At 33.8% G+C, this 26,385-nt stretch overlaps 1 protein-coding gene across 1 annotated transcript in view; it reads right to left on the reverse strand.

Annotated features, from left to right (window-relative positions):
• Positions 1-175: 175 nt before the first annotated feature.
• ARHGAP12 (Rho GTPase activating protein 12) overlaps positions 176-26,385 on the reverse strand; it is a 118,043-nt gene continuing 91,833 nt past the window's right edge. The window contains exons 10-20 of the mRNA XM_011952943.1: positions 25,692-25,753; positions 20,607-20,688; positions 14,679-14,780; positions 12,067-12,165; positions 8,551-8,656; positions 7,001-7,117; positions 4,975-5,073; positions 3,442-3,519; positions 3,206-3,340; positions 2,548-2,650; positions 176-1,723 (exon numbers count right to left, since the gene is read on the reverse strand). Of these exons, the coding sequence (XP_011808333.1) occupies positions 1,549-1,723; positions 2,548-2,650; positions 3,206-3,340; positions 3,442-3,519; positions 4,975-5,073; positions 7,001-7,117; positions 8,551-8,656; positions 12,067-12,165; positions 14,679-14,780; positions 20,607-20,688; positions 25,692-25,753 (1,158 nt within the window). The 3' untranslated portion in view covers positions 176-1,548. The remainder of the gene's footprint in view (positions 1,724-2,547; positions 2,651-3,205; positions 3,341-3,441; positions 3,520-4,974; positions 5,074-7,000; positions 7,118-8,550; positions 8,657-12,066; positions 12,166-14,678; positions 14,781-20,606; positions 20,689-25,691; positions 25,754-26,385) is intronic.

Genomic DNA, 26,385 nt, shown 5'->3' on the forward strand with positions numbered 1-26,385 from the left:
GAAATAAAAAGTGTATGTTGGGGGTGGAGAAATGTTGGCATGGAAGAGAGGAGAAAAAGTATGAATGAGGAAAGTGTTATTTGCCACAGGAAATACTGGATTCAGTTGATTTTTAAAAACGAGGTATAAGAGTATGTCAGTAAATGCAAAAACAAAAAAATTAAAAAACAAAATGCACATTTCCAATGGAAAAATCTCTAAACCTCTTATAGTTTTATTAGACATTTCATGTACAGAAGTTAATCTAGAAAAATACATTTTAAAAATCTTCAACAGACCATGCTCCCTGTAACAAAACCTTCCAAACCCTGTGTTTTATTATACAAAGCAATCTACATTAGTAGGTAAAAAGAAATTCTCCAATTTAGCAATGTCATTTTCCATCCAACATCATCTAATTTACAGATGGGTTTCCACTATTCATACTGGAATTAGAATTCTGTAATAATTTTTTTCTAATGTTTTCTGTACATATTAAATAACCTAAAAGGTTCCTCTTGTAGTGCATGTGCCATTTAGCAAGTCTATTCAGTATTTTTCCAGTACCATTCTCATTACAGTGATTTGCCTGTAAATGTAATTAATATCTAAAAGTGCACACAGTTAACTTTCCCAAATAACGGCCTATTTCTGGAGGAAACCTAATATTCACAGAAAAGATTACCAATAACATGATTAGAAATGTAGGGTTAGAATGTACTCTGAGACTATACAACACAATTATATACACAAGCTAAAGGACATTAAGTCTTTAGCCTATATTTACATAAAACAATGTGTGTTTCCACAGGGTCATACCAAGAACTCAGTATGGTACTAGATATAATTAGGATTGTTAGCTACAATTCAGTATAGCAAGACAGCCCTAAAATGCCCTGAACTGACTTAAGCTAACTAAAACTCCAGTATATCACAGTGTTTTAAGTAATATTAGTGTGCTGCCCAAACAAGCAACTAAGATATCCAGTAAGGATGCTGTGTAACACAGTAAAAGACAGCAAGCCTTCATCAAGGGGTTATTTTGGGGTTATGATGAATTTTGGCACTTAAGACTGCCACTGCATGCAGAAACCCCGAAAAAGAAATACACAGGTTTCAAAATGGATATACTTCATTTTGTTTAAAATGCCCAAGAGCCTTTTCAACATAACTGATAGTAAGTATTTTGTTCTATCAAGTCATGAATCTTGAGAAGAAAGTCTACATTATCCAATTTCAGGGAAAAAATACAGTTTTCTTACCAAATTATCCAGTGTATATGACTGGTTAGAATTTTAAGTTTGATTTTTACTGAAATTCAGAGTATGAAACGCAAACATTCAGGATAAAATGAACTCATAATTACACGCAGTTATATCAACTTGCAACAAAGCAGCAAATATGAGGGCCTAACACACATCTTGACTCTCTCCTTCCCTTCTGATCCCTCAAAAAAAAAAGTGCAAAATTAGAGTCACTGTTTGGTCCAAAAAATAAAATACATTGTGTATAAACATTTGAAATCTGATGGAATCCAGCTTCTATTCCACAGGTTGTCTTCAGTAAGAATCAGCGTCCGAAGATGGAACTCAGTTCCAGAAGAATTAATTCTACAATTTGATTTTGGTACACAGTATGAACTGCTATATTACCAGTCTCTTTTTCTGGTTTTAATAGAGTGGGACCAAAAACAATTGCTATACTCTGATAGGTCATTCGATTTTTCTCTCCATTTTCTACAACTCTGAAGGGAAAAAAAGAAGTTGTTAAAAGAGAAAAATAAAAGAGAGGGAAAATTCTTCAGATGGTATTATAAACCTAACAGTTTGCATTTTAAAAAGAGAAGTAATGCTCATTTTCCTAAGGTGACACATAAACTATTTAACCAAGCAGAATTACGCCTAAATGCCATGTGAAGCTTTATTTTTCATAAACACAGTTGAAAGGTACAATTAAGCATACTCTAACAAACTTTAAATGTGTGATATTTTAGCTTAGTTTTTAAAATAGAACATTTAAGTATGAGTTACAATTCAGGTAACAATGACTGCTCCATTAAATTGATGGGAAAAAAAAATCTCATTAGGGTGTGGAGATTAAACTTTCTATTTTACTCATTTTATGTTATTTCTTTAAAAAAAAACCTCTCTAGCTGGGATTTTTTGTTTTAGTATTCTAGTGTACTTTCTATCAGATGAAAGAACTCAGTTATTAAAGTAGTTATGTAGTAACTTAGAACCATGATGGCTTTATTATAGGGTAACTTAATACACCTCAATTAATATCCAATCTCATCTTCATATTAACTTTAGCAACAATTTCTGAACACCTATGTGCTAAGCATTAGATAAATACTTTACATATAATATCTACTTTATTGTATTCTTCATAGCAAATCATTTACCATGACAGACTGATACTACAAGGAGCTGAGTAACTTTTTCAAGTTACAAAGACAGCAAGTAGCATAGCTGGGATCCAAACCTGGGTCTGAATGACCCTGGCCCCACAGGTCTTCCTGCTTCCCCTTGTGCTATACCACGTCCCATGACTGGGCAGTCCTCCTACCTTCTGAGATGTCGGAAAAGAATCTGCATTGTATCTTGGTTTGGCTTTGGCAACTGTCTGATTAGGTCCTTAACAGCAGCGACTCGCTGTCTTGGTTCTTGCTCTGAAAAAAGATAATAACCAGATTATTTTACAGCAAATTCTTATGAAACTGAAAGCAATGTCACAGTTTGGAAGCTGATATTTGGTAATACACAGTGACACCTGGTGGTCACATTTAAAATGTTTGGAGTAAAACAATCGAAAATACTTGCTTAAAGTAAGATAAAAAAATAGGGTAGCTTAGGCCGGGCGCGGTGGCTCAAGCCTGTAATCCCAGCACTTTGGGAGGCCGAGACGGGCGGATCACGAGGTCAGGAGATTGAGACCATCCTGGCTAACATGGTGAAACCCCGTCTCTACTAAAAAAATACAAAAAACTAGCCGGGCGAGGTGGCGGGCGCCTGTAGTCCCAGCTACTCGGGAGGCTGAGGCAGGAGAATGGCGTGAACCCGGGAGGCGCAGCTTGCAGTGAGCTGAGATCCGGCCACTGCACTCCAGCCTGGGCAACAGAGCAAGACTCCGTCTCAAAAAAAAAAAAAAAAAAAACATAGGGTAGCTTAATCTGTGCAAAGAATTTTCAATATCTAGAAAAAACTGAGTAGAATTACATACTTACTAATTGCATTAACAAAATCATTAAAATGATTAAATGTAAAAAGAGGTTCTGGTAATTCTCGAAAAAACATTTTGAGTGCTCCAGTAATGACATGAATATCTTCCCATTTACTGTCGTTCAAGTCCAACTTCTCATCTGAAAAACAGCAGGAATTGGACATTTTAAAAAATTACTTTAAGCTAGTTCAAAAACTTATGAGTGATGCATTTGAATAACAACAGGAAATATAATCTTACCGTGATTGACTGCAAACCTTAGTTTCTGGATCACTGCGAGGTTGCCACTTACTCTGTATATCCCATCAACATCCAAACCTAAGAGACAATAATAATTTGTGTGTGTTTAAAGTACGTGTTTGCCTCTTCTGAACATGTCTGCATGTGTCAGAATTCTCACTCATTAGCATTAGCCTAAAATCAAATGGGCAAATATTCTTCTTCTCTAAATGGCTTCTGGTAGATGCTTGGCAGGGGAGAGAGATGGAGATTCGCTCTGAATTCTGTTTAATAAACAGCAGTAATTCTACTCTGATCATATAGACTGTGAATCAGCTCAAGGAAGTGGTTTCATTAATCTTAAAACACTAACAATTTCAAATACATTTCTGAAAACATCTGGGGATAATTCAAAATTAAAGGAAGCCAGCAGGTAAAATCGGCCCATGCATATTTTGCACACCATTTTATAATGTAAACGCACATACTGTAAAAACTTTATTGAAAGCATCTGTCATATTAAGTGTTTGTAATAAGTAAACTTAATATAACCACTAAACTAATGGTTCTATAAAAACAACACAAAATTTGCTATAATTTATTATTTTCTTTTATATATGAAACAGAATCATCTGAAATTCATACAATTAAGCCCCGAAATTTCAGGTATTCATTAAATGATAATAATGTACAAATTCGAATGTACACTATTCATTTAGCTTCAAATTAAGACAATAGTGTGGGATCCCTATTGCCATGCTGACAAGAAGAGTCAATGGGACAAGAGACTGGCAGAAATTACAAACTGAATTACATATTTTAATTGTACAAAATTTTTTCATGATATAGAGATAAGTTAATGTGATTACAATCAATATACTACTAATTTATACAAAACTAGTATAAATATTATAGCTATGTTTAAATTAACCACAATAGAAATTAGTTTGTCATATTTTACATAAAATGACATAAAAATGTTTATCTCATGAGACATTTGTGGTTGACCTAACAGTTTAAAATGTCATCTGATTTTTAGAACAGAAGAAACTTAATAAGTAAACATAATCTCCTCAGATCTTACACATTGTCAGATTATTTCTTAAAAATAAACTCAATTTCACAATCACTACCTTCTTCATTTTAAGCAAATGCTTAAATGAAATGGCTTCAAAGAAAAGCATATACTTAATTAACTACGAGTACCAAGCATTCAATAGATGCCTGGAGAGGTACTAATTTGAAACAGGTGTAAACATGTAAGTGTTTTTGTAAACAAAATTATTTTCTTAACTTCTTAGGACTATAGGGAACTTTTGGTTGCATCACTCAAAATCATAAAAATTCTGGGAATTTTGATGGCAAAACAAGAAGCTGGTTTGCTTAATGTAAAAAAAAAAAAAAATCAAAATCCTTCTCTTACCATGTTCTTCAACTAGGGAACTTTTGGTTGCATCACTCAAAATCATAAAAATTCTGGGAATTTTGATGGCAAAACAAGAAGCTGGTTTGCTTAATGTAAAAAAAAAAAAAAAATCAAAATCCTTCTCTTACCATGTTCTTCAACATGTTCAATACATAACTTCACAAACTTTGGTACTGTGCCATTCTCTCTTTGACAGAGATTAGCAAGATTGGATCCAAATACCTGATCTGAAAAAGATTTTTAAAAAGTCAATCACCTTGCTAAAATTCAGTTCATGAAATGGCTAACCATTCAGAGTGCAACAGAAACATCCAGTGTAACCAAATATTGTTTCACATGGCCCTATGCCTTATGCAATATGCATCTTGCCTACTTCTCCATTTTCACTTCAAACAATTCATTTCCAAACTCATAAACACCCTCACTCACTCTTGCCTGAGAACCTCTGTACTTTCTACTGCTTTTTCAGAAAGCAATTTTCCACCCAATTTGGCTCCTTCTTATCACTCCTGGTCTCAGCTAAAATGTCACCTACTTTTAATAACCCCTCTGAACATCCTTACCTAAGAGAACCCAATTCCAGACACATCCTATTTTATTACTGTGTTAGACTCATAGTATTTGCTACTATTTCACAATATCTTGTCTACCTCCCACTTGCGTATAAGTTTCATGAGGGCAAGGACCAAGGACCATATAGGTCCTGAACACCAACAGGTATTCATAGCACCTAGGCTTGTGCCTAGCACTTAGTAAATACTCGACTATTTTTAAAACTATTAAAACAAGCATATGCCCACCCATCACGTATCATCAACATTTGATTTCACAAAATATATTTCAAAGACTCTTCTATTAATCTTTCAACCCAACAGTTTTGAAATTCCATATTAGTGGTAAACGTTCAGGAAAACAAACAGTGTGAAGTGATAAGGACATAAAGTGACAACAGTTTATATTTCTCAGTGAAAAGGCCTGGTGAACAAATTAGCAGCAGTTTCTATTCATTTATTTGCCAGGCTTTTTTTTTTTTTTTTAAGTTTTTAAAGACTCTAAACTCATCATACAAATTTATATGCTTTATTGGAGAGTACCTGTTATCCATAACTCTTAAAATTGCTAATTTTAATTACTTAATTAGCTAGTCTCTTCCTAGAAATCTGAAATACTTTTTTTTTTTTTTTTTTTAAAGACAGAGACTTTATCACCCAGGCTGCACTGCAGCCTCTAACTCCCGTGCTTAAGCGATCCTCCACTCAGCCTCCCAAGTAGCTAGGAATAGACACCATACCCAACTAATTTTTTGTAGAGAGAGGGCCTCTCTATGTTACTCAATCTGGTCTCAAGTTCCTGTACTCAAGCAGTCCTCCTGCCTCCCCAAATGGGGGGTTAATAGATGTGAGCCACTGCACCTGGCCTTAAATACCTTCTTAATAAAATTTGCTTATGTGTTTTAATGCAGATGCTTCACAAATAGACAGCCTTTGTTAGAAGCTTCATAACAATCTGAGAAGATATATACATTACAGACTATATTATCTTTATTTTTATTTATGAATAAATGCCATTGTTTTAAGTCATGTATTAGAAAATTTCACCTTTGGAATGAAACATCCTTGTAAGAACTAAAAGCATACACAAGTAATGTGATTTTTAAAGAATATTTTCCTATAAAAAAAGATTTTGTTAGTTCATTATAGTGCTTATAAATGAAATAACAAGTAAATAAGTTAGAAAAAAGCACCTTATGCTAATTTTTCAATTACCTTAAATGACAGCCAAAGGTAAAAATTATTTGTTCATTTTTCTTTCTTTCTACTATTAGTGATATTCAAAATTTCTTATTTCTTGTGATCTTTGCATCTCAAAACTAAAGTTCTCATTGTCACAATTTCTAAAAATCTGCCACCCATCACATCCATGTAGTTCCTCTGAAACAGGCTTTCCTAAAAGTTTAGTTTGTTATTTGTCTGTCCACTGCTTTAGTTAAAATGAACTTTTTAAAAAATCTATTTTAATTACTTAATGTCTTTTAATCACTGTACTTAAATACTTGAATAAAGAATATTCTTACTGTTTGAAAATGTTTGTTAATTTGAAACATCTTATTTATGTAGGCCAACATTCATTATTATCAACAATACTTCTACCAACCTTTAATATAACCTTTTTCACGAACAGCTTGCAAAGTGGGGCGTCGTGTAAGAAACTTCTTTAAGTTTTTCTTGGTTTTTTTCTGTTCTGAAGAATCTATGCTAGATACTTTAAAGGCTTAAGACAAAAGGACAGGTAATAAGCATTTGTAAAAGTTTTTTTGATACAAGTTTTTCCAGCCAGCATGCAAAACATATTAACCTCATATGTCAAGATCATAGTACAATTCATTTATTTTAACTTTAATGTGGTTTAAGGACAAGATGTGAAGAATTACATTAACACAGAACCCATTTCAAAGTTATAAACCAAACCAAACATTTCATTTTTATCACTAAAAACAGATGACAACCTTACCTTCTATGGTATATCTGCCAAGACATTCCTAATTTACTCTAACATATTCATTATTTCATAAATTATTAACTACTTATCTTTATTGATTGTCCATTAGTTTTAGAAGGTAAAATGACCACCAAAAAGTAAAAATACATAAAATACACAACAAACAAAAGAATCCCTATCTTCACTGAACAAGAAAACTGGAGATACACACAGATATATATAGAGATATAAATATAGACATATAACCATCATAACTACTATACTTGTACTTTAAGCTAACTTTCATCATAATTATTTGTACTTTGAGCTACAAATGGGACTACACGAAAAATGTCCTCCATTGCCTTGAGTCTTGATTTCTTTTTCTGTTATAGTAACAAAAATTCAAAAGGTATATTTCTTGAAAATAATTCTATTTGGGGAAAGTTGAGGGCATGAAGAATCTATAATATAGAAAAAAAAAATCACATTTTTATGTTAAATTGCTACCTGTTGACAATGTCAGTAATAGGCCTCAAGTTCATTAGAAATACAGAAAAGTAGAACTGATTTTCTAATCATTCAGTTAATATGAAGGCCAAAAAGTTCTCAGTTAAATGTGGATTTGTTAAAATGGACTGAACAAAGTACCAAGTCACACAGCTAATGGCCTATTTAAGCAACGTAATTCACAAGGGGCCAACATTAGAAAATGCTTTTCTTAAAGCTGCTGTCTTTCACTATGCACCTTTCTGTAGTAAGATCTGGAGATAGGAATGCAAGCATCTGTTTACATGCACAGACACACGCTAGTCCAGAGACAGATGCCTGGTGTCCAGTAGGAAATTACGGTAAGTATTCCATGACTTTTGACTTCTTAAAGTGTAAGATTCTATGTAGAATCTTAAACAGTAAGTATATATTTTTAAATCAATAAAGTTCAGCTTGCTAGAGGCCTCAACAGAAATGCACTATACTACTTCTCTGAAAGCAGCACAACACCTTAAAATTAATGAGATGCCACAGGATGCATACTATGAGGCTGAAAATGACAATAATGAGTTAAGAAGAAAGAGGGTTGATACAATGAGACTGCACTTGATTAACTGCATAAACTTTTTGTAACATTGGACATTCCATTCAGCTTTTATATATGTATTTAAAACCTTCAAAATGCTAAGAGAACAAGCTCCAATCCTTAGCAAAATAGGAAAAGGACAACTTACAACGAAGTTTTTTGGGATCCTTTTGTTCCTTTTCTTTATCATGCTTTTCTATTCCTGGTGAATCCGGGAGTATCTCCTCTTCAATTCCTTCATCAGTGTCTACTGCCTATTGGTTAGATATTTCCCAAACATATATTACACTTCTAGTATTACTATAGTTGGAATGGCATAATTCTCACAACGACTATTATAAATGACTCTTCCAAACAATTTTAGGAAACCAATTAACATACAGTATGGATGACTCAGATATTTGATAAATACTTTTTCTCTCCCTACATGGTATCAATTTTAATTTTTTTAAAAAAGAAATTATTGCTGAAAATTCACAGGATAATGTTAGTTTACACTGATGATGATGCTACCTTGCCAAATTTTAATCAACTCCTTATTAGTGACACTAACAGTTAAAAGGTAAGGCTATAGTTTACGGTGAAAAACACAATGGAGCTACATTCTCTGACAACAGTACAAGACTTCTACACACGGACCTGACAAGAGTATCACCCTGTAACAGCAGGACAAGACTCATTGATGGACAAGACCTCCAGATTGATGGTTGTCAACTGAAAGAAATCATAGAGCAGCCAGGCGCGGTGGCTCACACCTGTAATCCCAGCACTTTGGGAGGCCGAGGCAGGCAAATCACCTGAGGTTAGGAGTTTGAGACCAGCCTGGCCAACATCATGAAACCCTGCCTCTACTAAAAATACAAAAAGTAGCCAGGCGTGGTAGCACATGCCTGGAATCCCAGCTACTCGGGAGGCTTAGGCAGGAGAATTGTGTGAATCTGGGAGGCGGAGATTGCAGTGAGCCAAGATTGTGCCATTGCAGTCTAGCCTGGACGAGAGAGTAAGACACTGTCTCAAAAAAAAACAGAAAAAAAGAAATCCTAGAGCTCATCTGCAACTTAACTAAGGTCACTTGTACAGATTAAAGAATGACTGAGTTCTCAAAACGAAAAACCTTTGCTCTGCCGTCACATGGAGATCTTTACTCCACCAGGAATTTATTTTTGTGGATGGTGTAAGGAAGGGTTCCAGTTTTTTCTTGGATTCCCAGCTGCACCAGCACCATTTGCTTCCTCTACAGTGCTCTATCTGGCATACTGTGTCCACAGGTACGCGGGTCTGTTTCTAGCTTCTTTATTGTTTCAGAGGTACGTATGCCTATCCCTGCATGGATACCACACTTTATTAAGGAATATGGCTTTTCAAAGACAACATATGATAGTGCAAGTCCTTTTTCTTTCTTCTTCAATAGTATCTTAGGTATTCTTAGCTTTTTGCATTTCTATATAAATTTTAGAATAAGCTTTTCAAGTTCTACCAGAAAAACTACCGGGATTTTAAATGAGATTCAAAAATCTCGAGTCTATAAATCATTTGGAAGAAAATTATATCTTTATATTATTGAATCTTTAAATGCACGAACAGGATATACTTCTCATTTACTTAGGTTTTCTTCAGTGTCTCTCAATAAAGATTTGTAATTTTCCCTGCAAAGTTCTTGCACCTCTTGCCACATTGAGTCCCTGGTATCTTCTGACACTTTGGAAACAGTATGTATTTTAAAATTTTTTAATCAAAAACACAGGCCAGGTGCAGTGGCTCCACGCCTGTAATCCCAGCACTTTGGGAGGCAAAGGCGGGCAGATCACTTGAGGTCAGGAATTCAAGAGCAGCCTGGACAACATGGTGAAACCTCATCTCTACTGAAAATACAAAAACTTAGGCAGGTGTGGTGGTGGGTGCCTGTTATCCCAGCTACTTGGGAGACTGAGACAGGAGAATCACTTGAACCCAGGAGACGGAGGGTGCTGTGAGCTGAGATCATGCCATTGCACTCCAGCCTGGGTGACAGAGCAAGACTCTGTCTCAAAACAAAAAAAAAAAGGAAAGAAAGAAACGTGTGTGTGTGTGTGTGTATATATATATATATATATATAAAATCATCTCTCTTCACTTGGCTTATTCCCTGAGCCTGTAGGTCTCAATTAAAAAACAAAACAAAACAAAAATCTACTTTCTCTGCAAGGCCTTCCCTAACTAATACACTAGGTTTGCCCCAATCAGTATTTTTACAGAATGCTGTACACCTCCTACCATCGTAACACTCATCACATTTCATTTTATTAACTGTTATCTGTCTTGAATAATCATCTGTCTGTGGCTATAACCTCAGCCTAGGAAAGCGCAGTATCTGACTGTGTGCTGCTATGTCCCCAGTGTGGACGGCATTCACATATTTGTTAAATGAATGCACGCATACTTGCTTTCAAGAGACAGTGAACAGACTACTGTGACTAGAGCTAAAAGTCCATATTGGGTAAAATAGAAGGTACATTTTGAAAAGATAGATTGGGCCTACACTGCTGAATTTTAATGAATCACAGAAAGTTTCTGAGCAGTAGGGGATTAGAAAATTGACATTAGGAAGTTTCATATGGCAACGGCATTAAGGATGAATTAGTGACAGGTGAGATTAAATAGGGAGAAAAAACTGTTCAGGAGGTTATTCTTATTTTGGTATTAAGATATAAAGGCCTGCCCTCATGGTTTCAGGAATAAACAGAAAAGGACAAGATTCAGAAATACCAGGCAATATTATAAACTCCAAAGGAAAAATTTATATATAGCTTCATGACTAATTTGCTAGAAGAGGTAAAGTTCTCTTTTACTTCCCATAAGTAGTATCTTTCATTTCTCTGTCATTAATATAATATGATCCTCAAAGAAGAGTCATGTCCCCATATGGCAGAAGGCGAAAAGGAGAATATAGAGTATAAAAAAGTGCAAGCCAGGCATGGTGGCGCACACTTATAGTCCCAGCTACTTGGGAGGCTGAATGGGAGGATGGCTGGAGCCAAGGAGTTCAAGGCTGCAGTGAGCTATGATTGAGCCACTGCTCCAGCCCGGGTGATGGCGAGACCATGTTTCAAATAAAAAAAGTACAGCCCCCAGCTGCTTACTAATGTTCTTACTAATATACCTGCAGAATGTAAACCTGAGATTCTTTTTGGTTGTTGTATATAAAGAAGAAGAAATATACCAGGAACACAAGGGTACCGAACAGCTTGGAGGAAAGGGGCAGAAAAACTAGAGAACTGTCACTAGAAAAGAAAAAGTGCTAATGAAAAGGCTACAGCTTCTTTCATTTCACAAGCTCGCCTCAGACTTCTTCCACCAAATAGTATTATTTCCAGATCATTCAGTTATTGAATAAATACTATGTACTAAGCACTATTTACCCCTTCTTTTTGAACTATTTTTTTTCAGCCAATGCCTGATGGGAACATTATTTCAAATCCATTGGTAGCAAACATCACATAAGTGAGAATGTTACATCATTCACCAGGCCTGGGGGGCTGCTAAATTGACCATTGTTTTTTCCGCCTCTGTCAAAACATATATAAAATGTCTTCTCACATATAGATTGCAATCCGGATATACAATAAGCAATTAAAAAAAAAAAAAAAGCTCTGAAGTAAAAATTTTACCTAAGTCAAAGACATACCTGATTATTGATTGTACTACTAAGAACTTTAAACCAATCATTAATAACAGTGTCATTGTCGGACTGAATTAGCAGTTCTGTCCCTTGTCGAGTTTTCAGCTTTAGAGAAAAGCAGGGAGAAAAAGAGTATGGTTGGTTTGTGCTTTCAGCAAAATACATGAATACCTTTAATTCAAAGTTAACAAAACCACCAAGAGTAGCTGCCATATACTATGTAACAATGATGTAAGGTTAAAGTACTACACAGCTATGGAATACCTTTTTGGTTTCAAATAATATCAGTTGAATAAAAAAACAAAGTTGTTTCTCACAATAAATTCTCATAAAAATCTAATAATTTAGGATCCCAAACACCATCACACAAATGCCATAAAACCTGCTGAAACTTGTACGTTTATCACTTAAAAATCCGTTCAAGTATCAAAGTGGTGCATTCTAAATTAGAATAAAGAAATAAAATCTATGATATTTTTACACAACCTGAGAAATTTTTTTCTGTCTCTCTGGCTAAAAAATACAGAAGAAAGAATACATAAAGACTTTCAATATTTCCTGCTTAGTAAGTAAATATAATGGCTTAGTACAAAGAGCAGGCATAAATGTCACACCCCTTTTGGGCGGAAGTATTACTAAATTAAGTGTTAGAGCATGAGCTGAAGAAAGAATACTATGTATTATTCTATATGAAGGCAATAACTAATTTATGTACAATCTCTGTTTTGCAAGGTTTCTTACACTTAAGTGAGGAAGAATTTTGACACATTTGTGGAAAGCACTCCTCCCATTTTTTGATTAAAAACTGATTTTTTTTTCCTAGAGGAAGATATGGCAATGTTTCCCAAACAACATTCTGAGAGATACATTCCTCAAACAGTTTCACAAATAACGTTTTTAAAAGGTGCCCTCAAAAAATAAATTTTTGAAAAAGTTATATAATATTAACTTGGAAAATACTGGATTGAAGAAAATCTAACTAGATTCTCTCCTTTAAGATGTCACAGGCTTTTGATGTTCTAGGGAATATAGGAATAAAATATACACTGCTTCCCAAATTTATTTGACCATGAAACCATTTTTATTCTTGATTACCTTTTGAAACTACAAGGCTAATTCAGGAAATAGTGACTTCTTTCACGCAATTTTCTAGAGTTGGTCAAGCCAGTTTACCAATATTGAATGTTTACTGCACATAAGATACTCTGCTCTGTTACAGGTTCTTATTTAAAGGAAAAACATAGTCTCTCTACTTCAGGGAAAAAGAAAAAAAATTGTAATTATCTAATGAGAGAAATAATTGACAAATGATAACCCAGGTACACTAAAATAAATATTATTTTTAAATATTTATTTAAAAATAAATATTTATTGTTATAAATAAAGAAGTAGCCTCATTGTTATGGTGATGCTTGTCATGAGTCTTGGAAGAAAGGGAGCATTGGCATGGCGAGACTGGCATGGGTTGGTGCTCGAGGCAGAACAATAAAGAGTAAAAATCAGACCGGAAAACCTGGGCTCCACTTGGAAAATAGCAATTAAACCAATCTGTCTACACAACAAAACAGGAAAGGCCTGAGACATGAGACTACAAAAAGAGGCTGGGATCTCGAAGGCTGTCCACAAAATCAGTTGTTGTCACTGGTTGGATCTCTGTAACCACACCCTTCTGAAATGGGACAGACATTGTTGCTCTTCTGTCAATAGGCTGCTTCTCTTCCCACAACTCTGAATACTTGGCTAGCCTCCTGAACAGTCTTAACCAATGAATACTCTGAAAGTAATGTGCGACTTCCAAATCTAGGTCTTGAGAAGCCTTGCAGGTTCCACCCTCACCCTCTTGGAATCCTGAAGCTGTCACTTGATGCAGCCTGGGGTAGCTCCCTTGAGAATGAGAGATCTTGTGGACAAGGAGGCCTAGCCAACAGCGGGCACCAACACTAGCCCTGAGGTCATCTTATACCATCCAGTTCCAATCAAGCCACTAGATGACTGAAGCCTCATGAATAGTCCTCAGTGAGATAAGAAGAAAAATCACCCAGCTCAGCCCAGGTCAGGCTGAGCAAACAAAATGTTCTTTTGTTAAACCACTAAGTTTTGAGGTGGTCTCTTATGCAGCAATAAGTAACTAATACAGATCATATATTGCTGGGGAAGGTTTGAAAGATAAAATGGAAAAGTTAAAAAAAAAAAAAAACTTTATTTTTTAGATCAGTTTTTGGTTCTAGTAAAATTGAGAAGATATAGAGATATCCCATACACACCCTGCCCACCCCCACATACAGCCTCCCCCATTATCAACATTCCCCTTAATTTACTTTTTAATATTAGATTTGGTAAGTAAAGAGAACCACATCCTTTTTATTATTGCTGGGATTTGTGACACAAAGGCTTTGTGACACAAAGGCTTGTAATATACAGTCTGAGTTCAAACAACTTACGCAAATAAAACCAGTTTTTACACCAGTTTTTTCTTAAATTACAATACCATCTAACTTAATCACCAACTTTGCCTTAACTAGTCACAATGAAAGACTATTTCTCAAAATAGCTCGAAAAAATAGAACATCCAATTACTACAGTTTAGAATGTGTTATACTTAGAAAAAAATGTATTACCTCAAATACATTCTTTTTGCTGGATTTATCCTTGGAAGCCATCTCAATTGTTGCCCCCTTCAGGTCCACTGTGAACTCTGGTTTGGACTGATTACTGCCGAACTTCATTTTTGAAAAAGAAAAAAACCTTCACATGATACTCACATATATGTGTATTCAAAAAGAATTAAGAACAATTTTATATTTTTAACAATAAATCAAACAGATTTTCTCAAATTCTTCTTTTTCTCTGTTATAAAGTAACAATTTCTACTTTAGAAATTGAAAAATATCTAGAATATATGAATACACAATTCATAGAAAACAAAATGACTCAACTTCCATCATAATATAAAATAAATACATATATATATATATATGAAAAGCCAAACTGAAATATTTTTTTACCCATCAGAATGGGAAAAAATTTTTTTTCAAAACTATGTTGGTGAGGCTATAGACTAAAAAGGCCTCATATGCCAGTGGGATATAAATTGGAACTACTCCTAGAAAAGAAAAATTGGTAATGCTATATTTGCAAATTTACAAATGCATGTATACTTTGGCTTGGCAGTTCTGCATCTTGGAATTTATCCTAGACTATACACGACTATGTAAAATGCTATGTACACAAAGGCAATACTCTTATATATGTAATAAACAGTATCAGGTAGATAACAAGTGCATTTTCCAACTAATAAACATTCTCTAAACCTGATTTTGTGCTTTCAGTATTTCCTTATTCAGTAGTTACGCTGTTAACAACAAGTTGTGGAAACAGAAAACACCAAGTCCCATATTCTTTTATCTTTGTCAGAAACTGTAATTAAGGACAGATGCTATAAAGCTTCAGCAATTTAATGAGGAACTACAAAAAGAACGGGAAGACAGTTGTTATGGGTGGGTTCAGAAGTACTTAGCTAGCTATTACATTTTGTTAACTAGATAAGGAAAAGATTAGCAAAAGTACTATAAAATTTGTTAAATATACATTTACTCTGTACCTTGACATCTTTAAATTTGTTTAGTCTGTTAACTAAGAATAAAAAGTAACATTCCTATGGTATTGAAAAGTTTAAAGGCTTTAAAACCTCTAAAATCTACTGAATTGTAATCTAAAGATCATAAAAATCTGTTATAAATATTTCCTACAGAGAATTTCATTTGCTAAAATATTTCAAATCAAATTAACTTGTCATTAGAAATTATCTTACCCAACTTTGTGATAACTTATTCACTATTTGTAATCTCAGTAACTCTATTCAGGAGCTTCACATTTAAAATAGAGTTTGCCTCAACCTGCTCCCTTTTACATCTTTTTAGCTAGCAGTGTTAACTTAAACAAAATTTAGGATTACATAAAATTTATTAGTGGAGTCAATGAAAATTTTGAGATATTACATGGAATTTATTTGCGGAATCATAATAAAAATCACAATAGAAATTGTAACTGTATCCTACAAAGTCTTTGCCTGAAGTACCATTGTCAATCAAAAGACAAATTAAACATAAAGCTATATGTCGGGCACAGATAACTTCCTGAACAGAAATGATGTATTGCAAATGTTATCAAATTTGAACATATATTTAACAAAATGACAAAAATAAATTATTTAATTTGTTGTCATTATACACGCTGTAGATGGTTAGCGCTAAGCTAAGATACAAACAAGAAACTAAATAAGATACAGCAATTAAATATAAATACAATGACATGACATGGAATACTGAAAAAAAAAATGCAATCAGTATAGCTGGCAACATTTTGTTAGTTATTATTTTCCAAAATCTAGTCCCACTTTTCTCTACTGTAATCAACCTCCCCACCAACGTATTCATGGCAAAGAAAACATCATTATTGTGGCAAAGGGCATGCAACGGGAACACATACAGTGACAGCTGAAACAGGATCAGACTTTACATATGCAACAGCAGGCCGACGACGGACAGAGTTTTTCCAAGAAGAAAGCAGCGAAAGCAAGAGCTCAGAGACTGAGCCTTGTTGGCAGAAGGACTTGATGGAAAAGGGAAGAAAATGATGATGTCATAACAATGCACAACAGCAAAATGACACACAAGAGAAAAGCATAATGGAACCAGACAAGACAAAGATACAATTCTATATGAAGACATACAACACAAGCAAAGCTCAACTTCCAAATATCTTTGCAAAGGTCCTAGAATTTATCCTGATGATTATTATATAAATTCATGTTTTATTTTTAAGATGAATGCTTTATAGAATTTATCTTAAACAGACTTGTGTTAGCCATTGACAGGAGTCATGTCAGGCCCTTCACGATCTTGATTAGACCCTGTCCAAAACCCCCTAGCTTCCTCCTCATGCCCTGCTGAGTAGTATCTTCTGGTGTCCCTTTCCAAGTCATCTCTTGGGAGTAGCCCTACCATCTCACTTGCCTTTCCCTTCGTCTAGGACACTGATACTTCCTCTAGGAGACAGGGAATTCTGTTCTCTGGAGGACATCTGGTAACGTTTGGAGATATTTTTAGTTGTCACAACTAGAGGCAGGGTGCTAGTCATCTACTAAACACCCTAGCATGCACAGGACAGCCCCCACACAACAAATAATTATCTGGCCCAAAAGAGTGACTATTTTTAGAAATTTAAAAGCATGTACAAATGAATGTTTGAATAACTACCAATATCTATGGGTTGATTTTTTAAATGCTCAAGGAATATGATGAATGATAACTGAAAAGAAGCAGAACATATGTCGTGTTACACTGAACCTGTTCACTTGTCAGTCTTCCCCACTACTACATAAGCTTTGAAGACAGGGACCATGTTATTTCTTTCTAAACCCAAAGCTTAACAATGCCCAGAACACAGCAGGCTTTTAGGTCTGTTGAACAAACAAACAAACATACACACATATATTTCTGAGGTGAAATGAGGTGAGAAAAAAGCAAATGTAAGTTTATGTTACTGATACAGCAATCCAGTAGATAACTCTTTTCCATTCCAGAAAACCACTGGAAGGTATATGTCCTAGAGGAGAAGAAAAGGCTCACTAGATTTTTGGATGAGGCAGCACCAATGTAAAATATTTCTTATAAAGTGAAATTGCATGCAGCCTCTGTGCATTTCATTTACTCAATTTTAACCATCCACTCTCTGCCAAAAAAAAAAATCAATACAAACCATGAATAATTTTTAAAAAATAGGACTTTGAATAGCGTGGGTGACTTTGCTCAGTGCTCCATCAATGAGTACATGCCCTCTAGTGAGTACAAGATTTGAACCTGCTGTTTCCTCAAGTGGATCTCAAGTTTTTGTACTAAGTGTGAATCTAATTTTTAAAGAACTATATAGATTTCTCCTGTAATGTGGCCCCTTAACATAAGCCATTCAAACTCAACTGAAGGAAAAGTTATTCCTCCTAACACCAAAGGAAATACGGGCTCTGCTAGAGATCAGCTTCTGTATAGCATCTTCCTAAGGAATATTCAAGAGCAGTTTTCACTTGAGGTGACTGTTGTTTTTTTGGCTTATATTTTAGCCTTAGAATCTTATCCTCGGGTAAGATGTGATTTTGCTGTATAAAGAGAATACATTTTACCTATAACAGATCTAGTTGGTGACTGAGCAGATCAACAAGGCTAGAATTCTTTAACATTCCTTTCAATAATCCCAATTCCAGAGTTAAAGAGCATCTTGTTTCTCTAAATTTTGTTATTTATGAATATTGTGGGGTCCTAATACATTATACACACTTATATGATTTTTAAATAATCTTACTTCCTTTTAGTTATTAGGCCATTCAAATTAGTTCTCGTTCCCTTAAATATGTAGTGATGGGCAAAATAAAACAGTCTGAGGTTTTAAAATTAGTCATAAAATACAAATTAAGAATTGACTGTACAACGAAGCATTTTACCACATTTTTAATCTTGTTTAGTCTTTACTGAGACTATAAAATGGTGTGGTTATTTTTTTTAAATTATACCTATCTGAAATGATTATATTATTAATACTATATCAATAGTAATAAGATGTCATTTGAAAGGTAAAAATTAAAATAGTGACTCCCTATAATTAAAAATTTATTGAGAATTCTAAAATTTCAAAATTGGTTAGTTCAGTAAATTTTAAACTATGTTTTGGTTATTGCCACATGGTAACATAGTAATACAACCTTGGCTGATAAACACAATACCTCACCTCCTTTGTCAGTACTAGTTTTAATCATGAGTTCTAAATCATGTAAGATCTTCTAGAGTGAAAACTTTAAATTAAAAAAAAAAAAAGTTACCATCCTGTGCTAACGATTATGTACTAGAAGGTATTCATTTAACATCTTTAAATTCAAAGTTTTCATTTCATTTAAATCACGTACAAACCTGCCCACCTATAGGATGCTCTGTCTACTGGTTTCATCTGTACCTGCCACAACCTTCAGTCTTTAAGTATCAGTAATTATCACATAAGTGACCACTATCCAGCTGTCTTCAGATACTTTTAAAAATGACTTATTAATCTATTATTGCTTCTCCATTCCTTTTCTTTCATCCGTTTTCTTCACTCAATTTCAAATAAAAGTTGAGCCATAAGTAGGAAGAAAGAAACAATTACACAATGCTCTAGAAATGCATTAATGCAAAAGAGCCCCACATGTTTCACCTTGGGGAAAAGGAGAAAGACATAATTATCCATTTGCTTTAAGATATATCAAACCAAATTTCAACCCTTTCACAGGTCATTTCCACTGGAATGGCCGAAGAGGGAGCAAATTAAAGGATTAGTAAAGCAAAACAGAAGAAACTATCTAGAATGTTCATATCCGTGCTCAATTCATGTGGATTTTTAGGTTTCCTCATCAGAGAAGCTGAGGACTAACATGTTCTGTGGCATTTGGGGTTCAGAACCACGTTGCATGGCTGCAAGACAAATGTGGACGACTAAAATTTGCTTAAATTTTATAAATGGACTTTTCTTTCATCAAACATAAGATCCATAGGTTTTGTATTAATTTTAAAGAAACTCATTAATTGTAATAAAATATTGGTTACGATAGAATATGAGGTAGACAAAATATATTCAGAATAACTTTATTTTAAATTTTACTTGAGCATTAGCACTTCAAACTCAATTACCAAAAACTTTCAGAAATAGCCAGAACATGGATTCTAGAGCCAAAAAGCCAAAGTTCTAAACCCAGATCTGCCACTTGTAAGACCTTGAGCAAATTATTATACTTAACTGTTTTATACCTCATTTTCTCATCTATGATAGGGGAAGGGCGAGATCAGAGCAACAGCTATCCCAGCGTTAAGGAGACAATATATACACAATCTTCTGCACCGAGAAGATATGTGGGATACATAATGAGCATTCAAAAAATGTAGCTATTATATGTCACAAATTATAATTTTTAATGTTTGTATTGCAAATAACTGAAGAGTAGAGTAATGATAGTAAGCACTCAAATATGTAAAAAGCTTCAAAATCCCAAAAGTAATGGTGACATTTCTTTTTCTTTTGAAAGCTGGCTGACAATCCAGACACTGACACCTGAAACACTGATTCGTAACCAATGGTCAGATCACAATTCAAGATACAGCTTGCCACATTACTGTTTATTTTTCTGACTAAATATCTGATGGAGCAGAGTCACAAACAGCAAAGCTTTAATATCCTGAAAATGAATCAAGAAATGTATTTGCTCTATAATGACCAAGTAATGAGCCCACTTTTCAGTTGAATGGATAAAACAGAATCTATTGATTTTAATAATACCACTAATTAGACTGTCCTACTCACTCTTTTTCTCTCATAAGTTAAAATTAATCTTTAAGAAAATTTTATTTATTTTTATTTGCACACTAGCTGTAACTAAAAGGACTCTGGATATTACCTTTTGAAATTCAGGTACAATACTATTCACATAATTTAAATGTATAAAATCTCCAAAGAGAAGAAATACTTACCCAACTTGTGCTACTTCCTTGAGTTTTGGTAAAAAGTAAAGAAGAACCCTGCAACACCGCCCAAGAAGACAACCAGTTCTTTCTGTAATTGTAAGAATGACCGATTAAAGCTCCAATCTCGAGTTCTTTCAGCCAAATTCAAAAAATTAAGACCTACTTAGCTCTTATCAATGTTATCTACGATTTACAGCCCTTGTTGACATTTTAGTTGTTTTTGTTGGGGATAGATACTAATGAAATTTATAATCATTTTATGGTTCAAACCTGATAATGAAGGCCCCAAAACAAATGAAGTTAATCAGAGAAGTAAATTATCACAAATAACTATGAATGAATGATGCATGTAATTATGTTCATGTGAAATTAATACAGCACTTTGTGATCAAAGACACTAATTTATTTTAAAGTCACACAAATGGAATATTGTATTTGTCAAGAATTCTTACTCAGAAGTGAAAATTACACAAACACACTTCCCTCACTCACCTAATTCTTTACACAGTTTTACATTTCTTGGTGATCTGCCTTCCCCTAATTGGGTTGGAGTACCCAGGTAGTAGGTACTAGGTACATTACAAGCATACTGATAATCGTACACTGATAGACCACATGACATTTAAAAAAAAAAAGTTTCCTATATTACAAAAGCAACACATATATGGTGCGCAAAAACTCTGAATACAAAATGCATAAAGGAAAGGGAATCCCATTTCTTCTCCCTCAATCCATACTCCAGAGGTAACCAATGTTAAGACTTTGGTGTAATACGGGGCTTTTAAAGGAACTGTCCACCTACCTACTATCCTATCTCCAGATACAGAGGTACGCCTCATATAGCATATGTTATTATCAGTTGACCCATTTAGAACTTTAAAGCTTTTGAATACTATACCCCAGCCAGATTCCCCTCAACTTCTCCCTTATCATATTAGAGATCTTTATGTAAATGTTTGTCATAGAAATTGTAAATTATTTGAAAAAAGAAAAGTTTTTATTTATTTTTTTATCTACCTCAGGCCTAGCACGGTACTTTTCAAACAGAAGGTACGAATCAGTGTTTACAAGTAGGAAAATAAATTAAAATTACCCTATATGAGGACGCAGTTGCTAGGAAGCTAAAATGAATGTCAAATCTGTCTACCGCATGGATTTATTAAAGCTTTCCTTATAGCCAAACATATGGCCAACTTTATAAAAACCTCTAAAGGAGGTTTATTTTCTGTTTTCAGAATGTAGAATTTAGTATCTATCAATAAGATCTATTTTTTAAAAAATTACTTTTTATGTCTACTTGAACTTTATGGATTAAGAGAAGTGAAATAAAGTTAATTACTATTAAGTTTCTATGTTTCCATTTATTTCCTGTGTTTTTTTGCTTATGTTTGTTAATGCTACTTTATTTGGTAAACGGTGATTCCTAATAATTACATCTTCACTGTGGACTTCTCCACGTGCTTTACCATTTTAAATACTACCTTCGTAATGCTTTATGCTCTCCCCCTGGGATGAACTTTGCTACTGAGATCCCTAGTCTTGCTTTACTTTCTATACCTTCAAAACACCTTATTGCTTTTTTTTTTTCAACTTTTCTCAATCATCTTTTGGTGTTTCTTTTACATATAAAATTTGGTTAAGTTTTGCTTTTTTATGCTTTAGTCTGAGCAACTTTTTCTTTCAATAGATGAGTCTAGTCCATTTACATTTACTGATATTGGTATTATAGATGGTGCTTTTTCTGTCATCATTATTTCATTTTCTGGATCTCAAGATATTTTAGAAGTATTTTAATTTTTTGTAAATTCATTTTATACTCTCAGTCTTCTATTTCTTTAGATATCATCTACTGACTCCCTACTATGACAAATACTTAAATTAGCCTATTTCCACTTTAAGTAAGCTTTTTTAGTTCAATTTTCAAAATGAGAAAAACTGTAGAACTAGTAAATATATATCTGAGAACAAATATTGAATATTTAAATAGTGAAATAATGACTATTGTCTCAAGGACTAAGCACTTGTGTGACTTAGTTGCAAGGTGAATTAGTCACATTTTTTTTTTCCTGGAACCCAATTTTTTCTTCTGAAAAAACAACTGATGTACATACTACAGTTATTCAGACTTGGATATGTGGCAGGCAAACATTACCTTAAAAATAAATGAAGTTTTCAAAGAAAACAAATAATATTATTTATAGGCAATAAAAAATTAAAACTTTCAACATGAGGCTGGGCGTGGTAGGTCGTACCTGTAATCCTAGCATTTTGGGGGGCTGAGACGTGTGGATCACCTGAGGTCAGGAGTTCAAGATCAGCCTGGTCAACATGGTGAAACCCCGTCTCTACTAAAAACACAAAAATTAGCTGGGCGTAGTGGCACACGCCTGTAATTCCAGCTACTTGGGAGGCTGAGGCAGGAGAATTGCTTGAACCTGGGAGGCAGAGATTGCAGTGAGCCAAGGTCACACCACTGCACTCCAGCCTGGGCGACAGAGCAAGACTCCGTCTCAAAAACAACAACAACAACAACAACAAAGCTTTCAACATGAAAGAACCTCAAGGACATTATGCCAAGCAAAATAAACTAGTCACAACAATCAAACATATACCATATCATTCCACTCATACAAAATATCTAAGGTAGTTAAAATCACAGAAACAGCAGAAAGGTTATCAAGGGCTGGAGGATGGAGGAAGAGGGAATTAGTGTTAGTAGGTATAGAGTTTCAGTGTTATGAGATGAAAAAGTTGTAGAGATCTGTTACACAACAATGTGAATATACTTAACACCACTGAGATGTACACTTAAAAATGGTTATAGCAAACTTACGTATTTTTTTTACCACTATAAATAAAAACTGAAGCTTTCAAACAGAAAGTAGAATTTTGGAATACCTGGCATCTGCTACAGTGGATTTGACAATTTCCCAATACTTTTCTGACAGTACTGATGTGTGATTCTTTGTATAAAACAAAATGTGTAAACATTTGAGAAACGAGCAAAGTTAGAGAACTAGTATTTTACAAATGATCTACAAGATATTATAAAATTAAGCATGGGCAAAGATTCACTCAGATGCAACAAAGACCAACAGTTTTTAAAGTAACTGAGTTTGAACCGTTCACTGGCAGTTTCTCAGAGTCTTCACTACAACCAACCCTCAACAAACTACCATTTGTAGAGTTTCGGAGCAGCAGGAAAATGTACAATTATCTGAACATATCTTAAAACATTCCTCCATTTTCCACCTTTAGCTGTGAAAGGGAGGATTTTTTTCACATACTTCAAACAAAATAATATGTCATAACAGACTGACTGCAAGCAGAGATGAAAATTCAGCTGTTTTCCATTAAGCCAAATACTAAAGATTTACAAAAAATGTAAAACAATGCCTCTCTTCTCATGGAAATTTTTTGTCTTAGAACACACAGTTTTTCTTCAAAAAATTTTTGTGTCAATTTGTAATAGGTTATTTTTTAAAGAATTATCCTTAAAATTTGTTTTAATTTCTCACAGTATCTGTAGATATAACCTATAAGGTTATAGATATAGACCAAGGCTCTTTAGAATATTCAGTAATTTTTAAGCATTTAAAGGAAACTTCAGACCAAAAAGTTTAAGAACCACTAATACATAGCAAATTAAAGAAGATTTTGCTTAACTCTACGTAAATAAATTTGAAGATGATAGAACAGATGATTTCCTTAGGCAAATATTAAACTGAAAAAAATATTCCAAAAGAAGCGAAAGTCTAAATCACAGGAAACAACAAAAGCAAAGAAAGTAGTCCAAGAGCTATCTGCACTACATATTCCCAAAATGGGGAAAGAAAAATAAAGACTCAATTCACAACTGAATTCTACCAAAGAACAGTTTAAGGGATACATAATTGTAGTATTTATAAAGCTATTTCAGAGCACTTAAAAAAAATCTAACTACCAAAGTCTGACAAAAGACAGTTCCACGAAAGCAAACCTAAAAAACTCAATTACATGTTAATTTAAAACTCTTTAAATGCAACTTACATTACATAGAGTTTATTTCCTTAAATCACTAGGATTTCCTTAAATCACATTAACCAAAAAATCCAACGATCCAATAGAAAAACAGACAAAGGGTATAAAGAGACAATTCAACAAAAAGGAAATACCAACAGTTTATTATACTGTAACCCACTAAAAAGGAATGCAAATAAAAACATCATTTTCCCTCTTCTCTCTCCTGGCAAAAATCAAAGAATTTAACAACATACTAAATTCGCAAAAGGTGTGCAGGAATGCACGGCTACTGGAGGCAGAAACAGATTCAGTATCTTACAATGCAATTTGGAACACTGTCGAAATGACTTTGCAAGTGGCCCAGCAATTCCACTTTCTATAAAATTTATTTTATGGGCAGATTTGCATACTTGCAAAATGAGTCATGCAAGATGCTAAATGTAATATTACACGTACTAGCAAAAATGATATACAACTGACATGTCTACCAACAGACAGGTGTAGTTAAAAACTTGCAAATAAATAATAGGTAAATAAACTATATAGTACAGCCAAACAATATACAACTATGCAGCAATTTAAAAATAATGTGGCAGCTCGACAAGCAAGAAGTGAAACCACCTCCAAGATAAATTGTGAAAAGGCTATGTTTAGAAATCTCTATACATACAAATATATACATATATATCCTATCTCTGCAGGAAAGCACTAGAATTCAGGAGACTTAACACTGGTTGCCTCTGGGGAGGGGAAGTAAAGATGGCTGGGGGACTGACTTTTCACTCAATACTTAGTCTACCTTTGTTTTTTACCGTATGTATTCACTGCTTACTGGAAAAAAAAAAAAATTAAAGCAAATGCATCCTCAGAATCCTCTGCCTCATTACCTCTTAACTTAATATTACTTAGGAAATATGTCAAGACATAGGAAATTTTTCATAAATCTCATGACAATCTTACATATGTGATTACATAGAAAACAAATGGTGATTCTTCAGAACCTATTATACTAAAATAATTATATTGAGAATTTTTAATTTATTTCAATCAGATGAATCATGTAAGAACATTAATGACTTGTGTACTTACCGAACCTTTTTCCCATTTTCAGCAATTTTTGTTACATTTAATAATCCATATTTCTCTTGATCCTATGGAACAGAGTAATACAGTTTATACATCACTTACATAGACAATGAGGTCCAAGTTCTTACACATGACTGAACCAACATGGTCTCGTTCTCTAAAAATTAGCTTAAAAGAAAAGATTAGTCAATGTGTAACATGCATAGTTCTAGAATATATTAAGAATATAACTTCCCTAATACTTTTGTAGTTTTTTCTTAATTTTATAATTAAACATTTCCTTTTCTCCTTAAGTCACAGCAGCTATTAGATACTTTGCTATCAAATTAGATTTCTATATGAACAAAGCAGCACTGAAAAATAATTTATGTCTTTCTGTTCAAAGAAAGTAATACAATGCTACAACGATAAATTCTACAAAAAAGGAATGATTTACTTTGCTGCTATTTTACAACTACATAATCTGAAAATTATTCAATATACTAACTCACTTTGTCAAAATGTAAAAATAGGTAGACCAAATACAGTGTCTATATTTAATAAATTACTCAAAAGTTAACTGGTATCATGTACAGAACTTGCCTTAATGTAGCATAAAAAATTCAGCATGTGCTTTATTAAGCATATTATCAGACTGTGAGTTCCGCTCTAGATAAACTAGATTTATTAGCCAGCTGATGTCAAAAACAGTGACACA

This window comes from Colobus angolensis, unplaced genomic scaffold, assembly GCF_000951035.1.
Source record: "Colobus angolensis palliatus isolate OR3802 unplaced genomic scaffold, Cang.pa_1.0 Scaffold352, whole genome shotgun sequence".
In the NCBI taxonomy this organism is placed as follows: Eukaryota; Metazoa; Chordata; class Mammalia; order Primates; family Cercopithecidae; genus Colobus; species Colobus angolensis.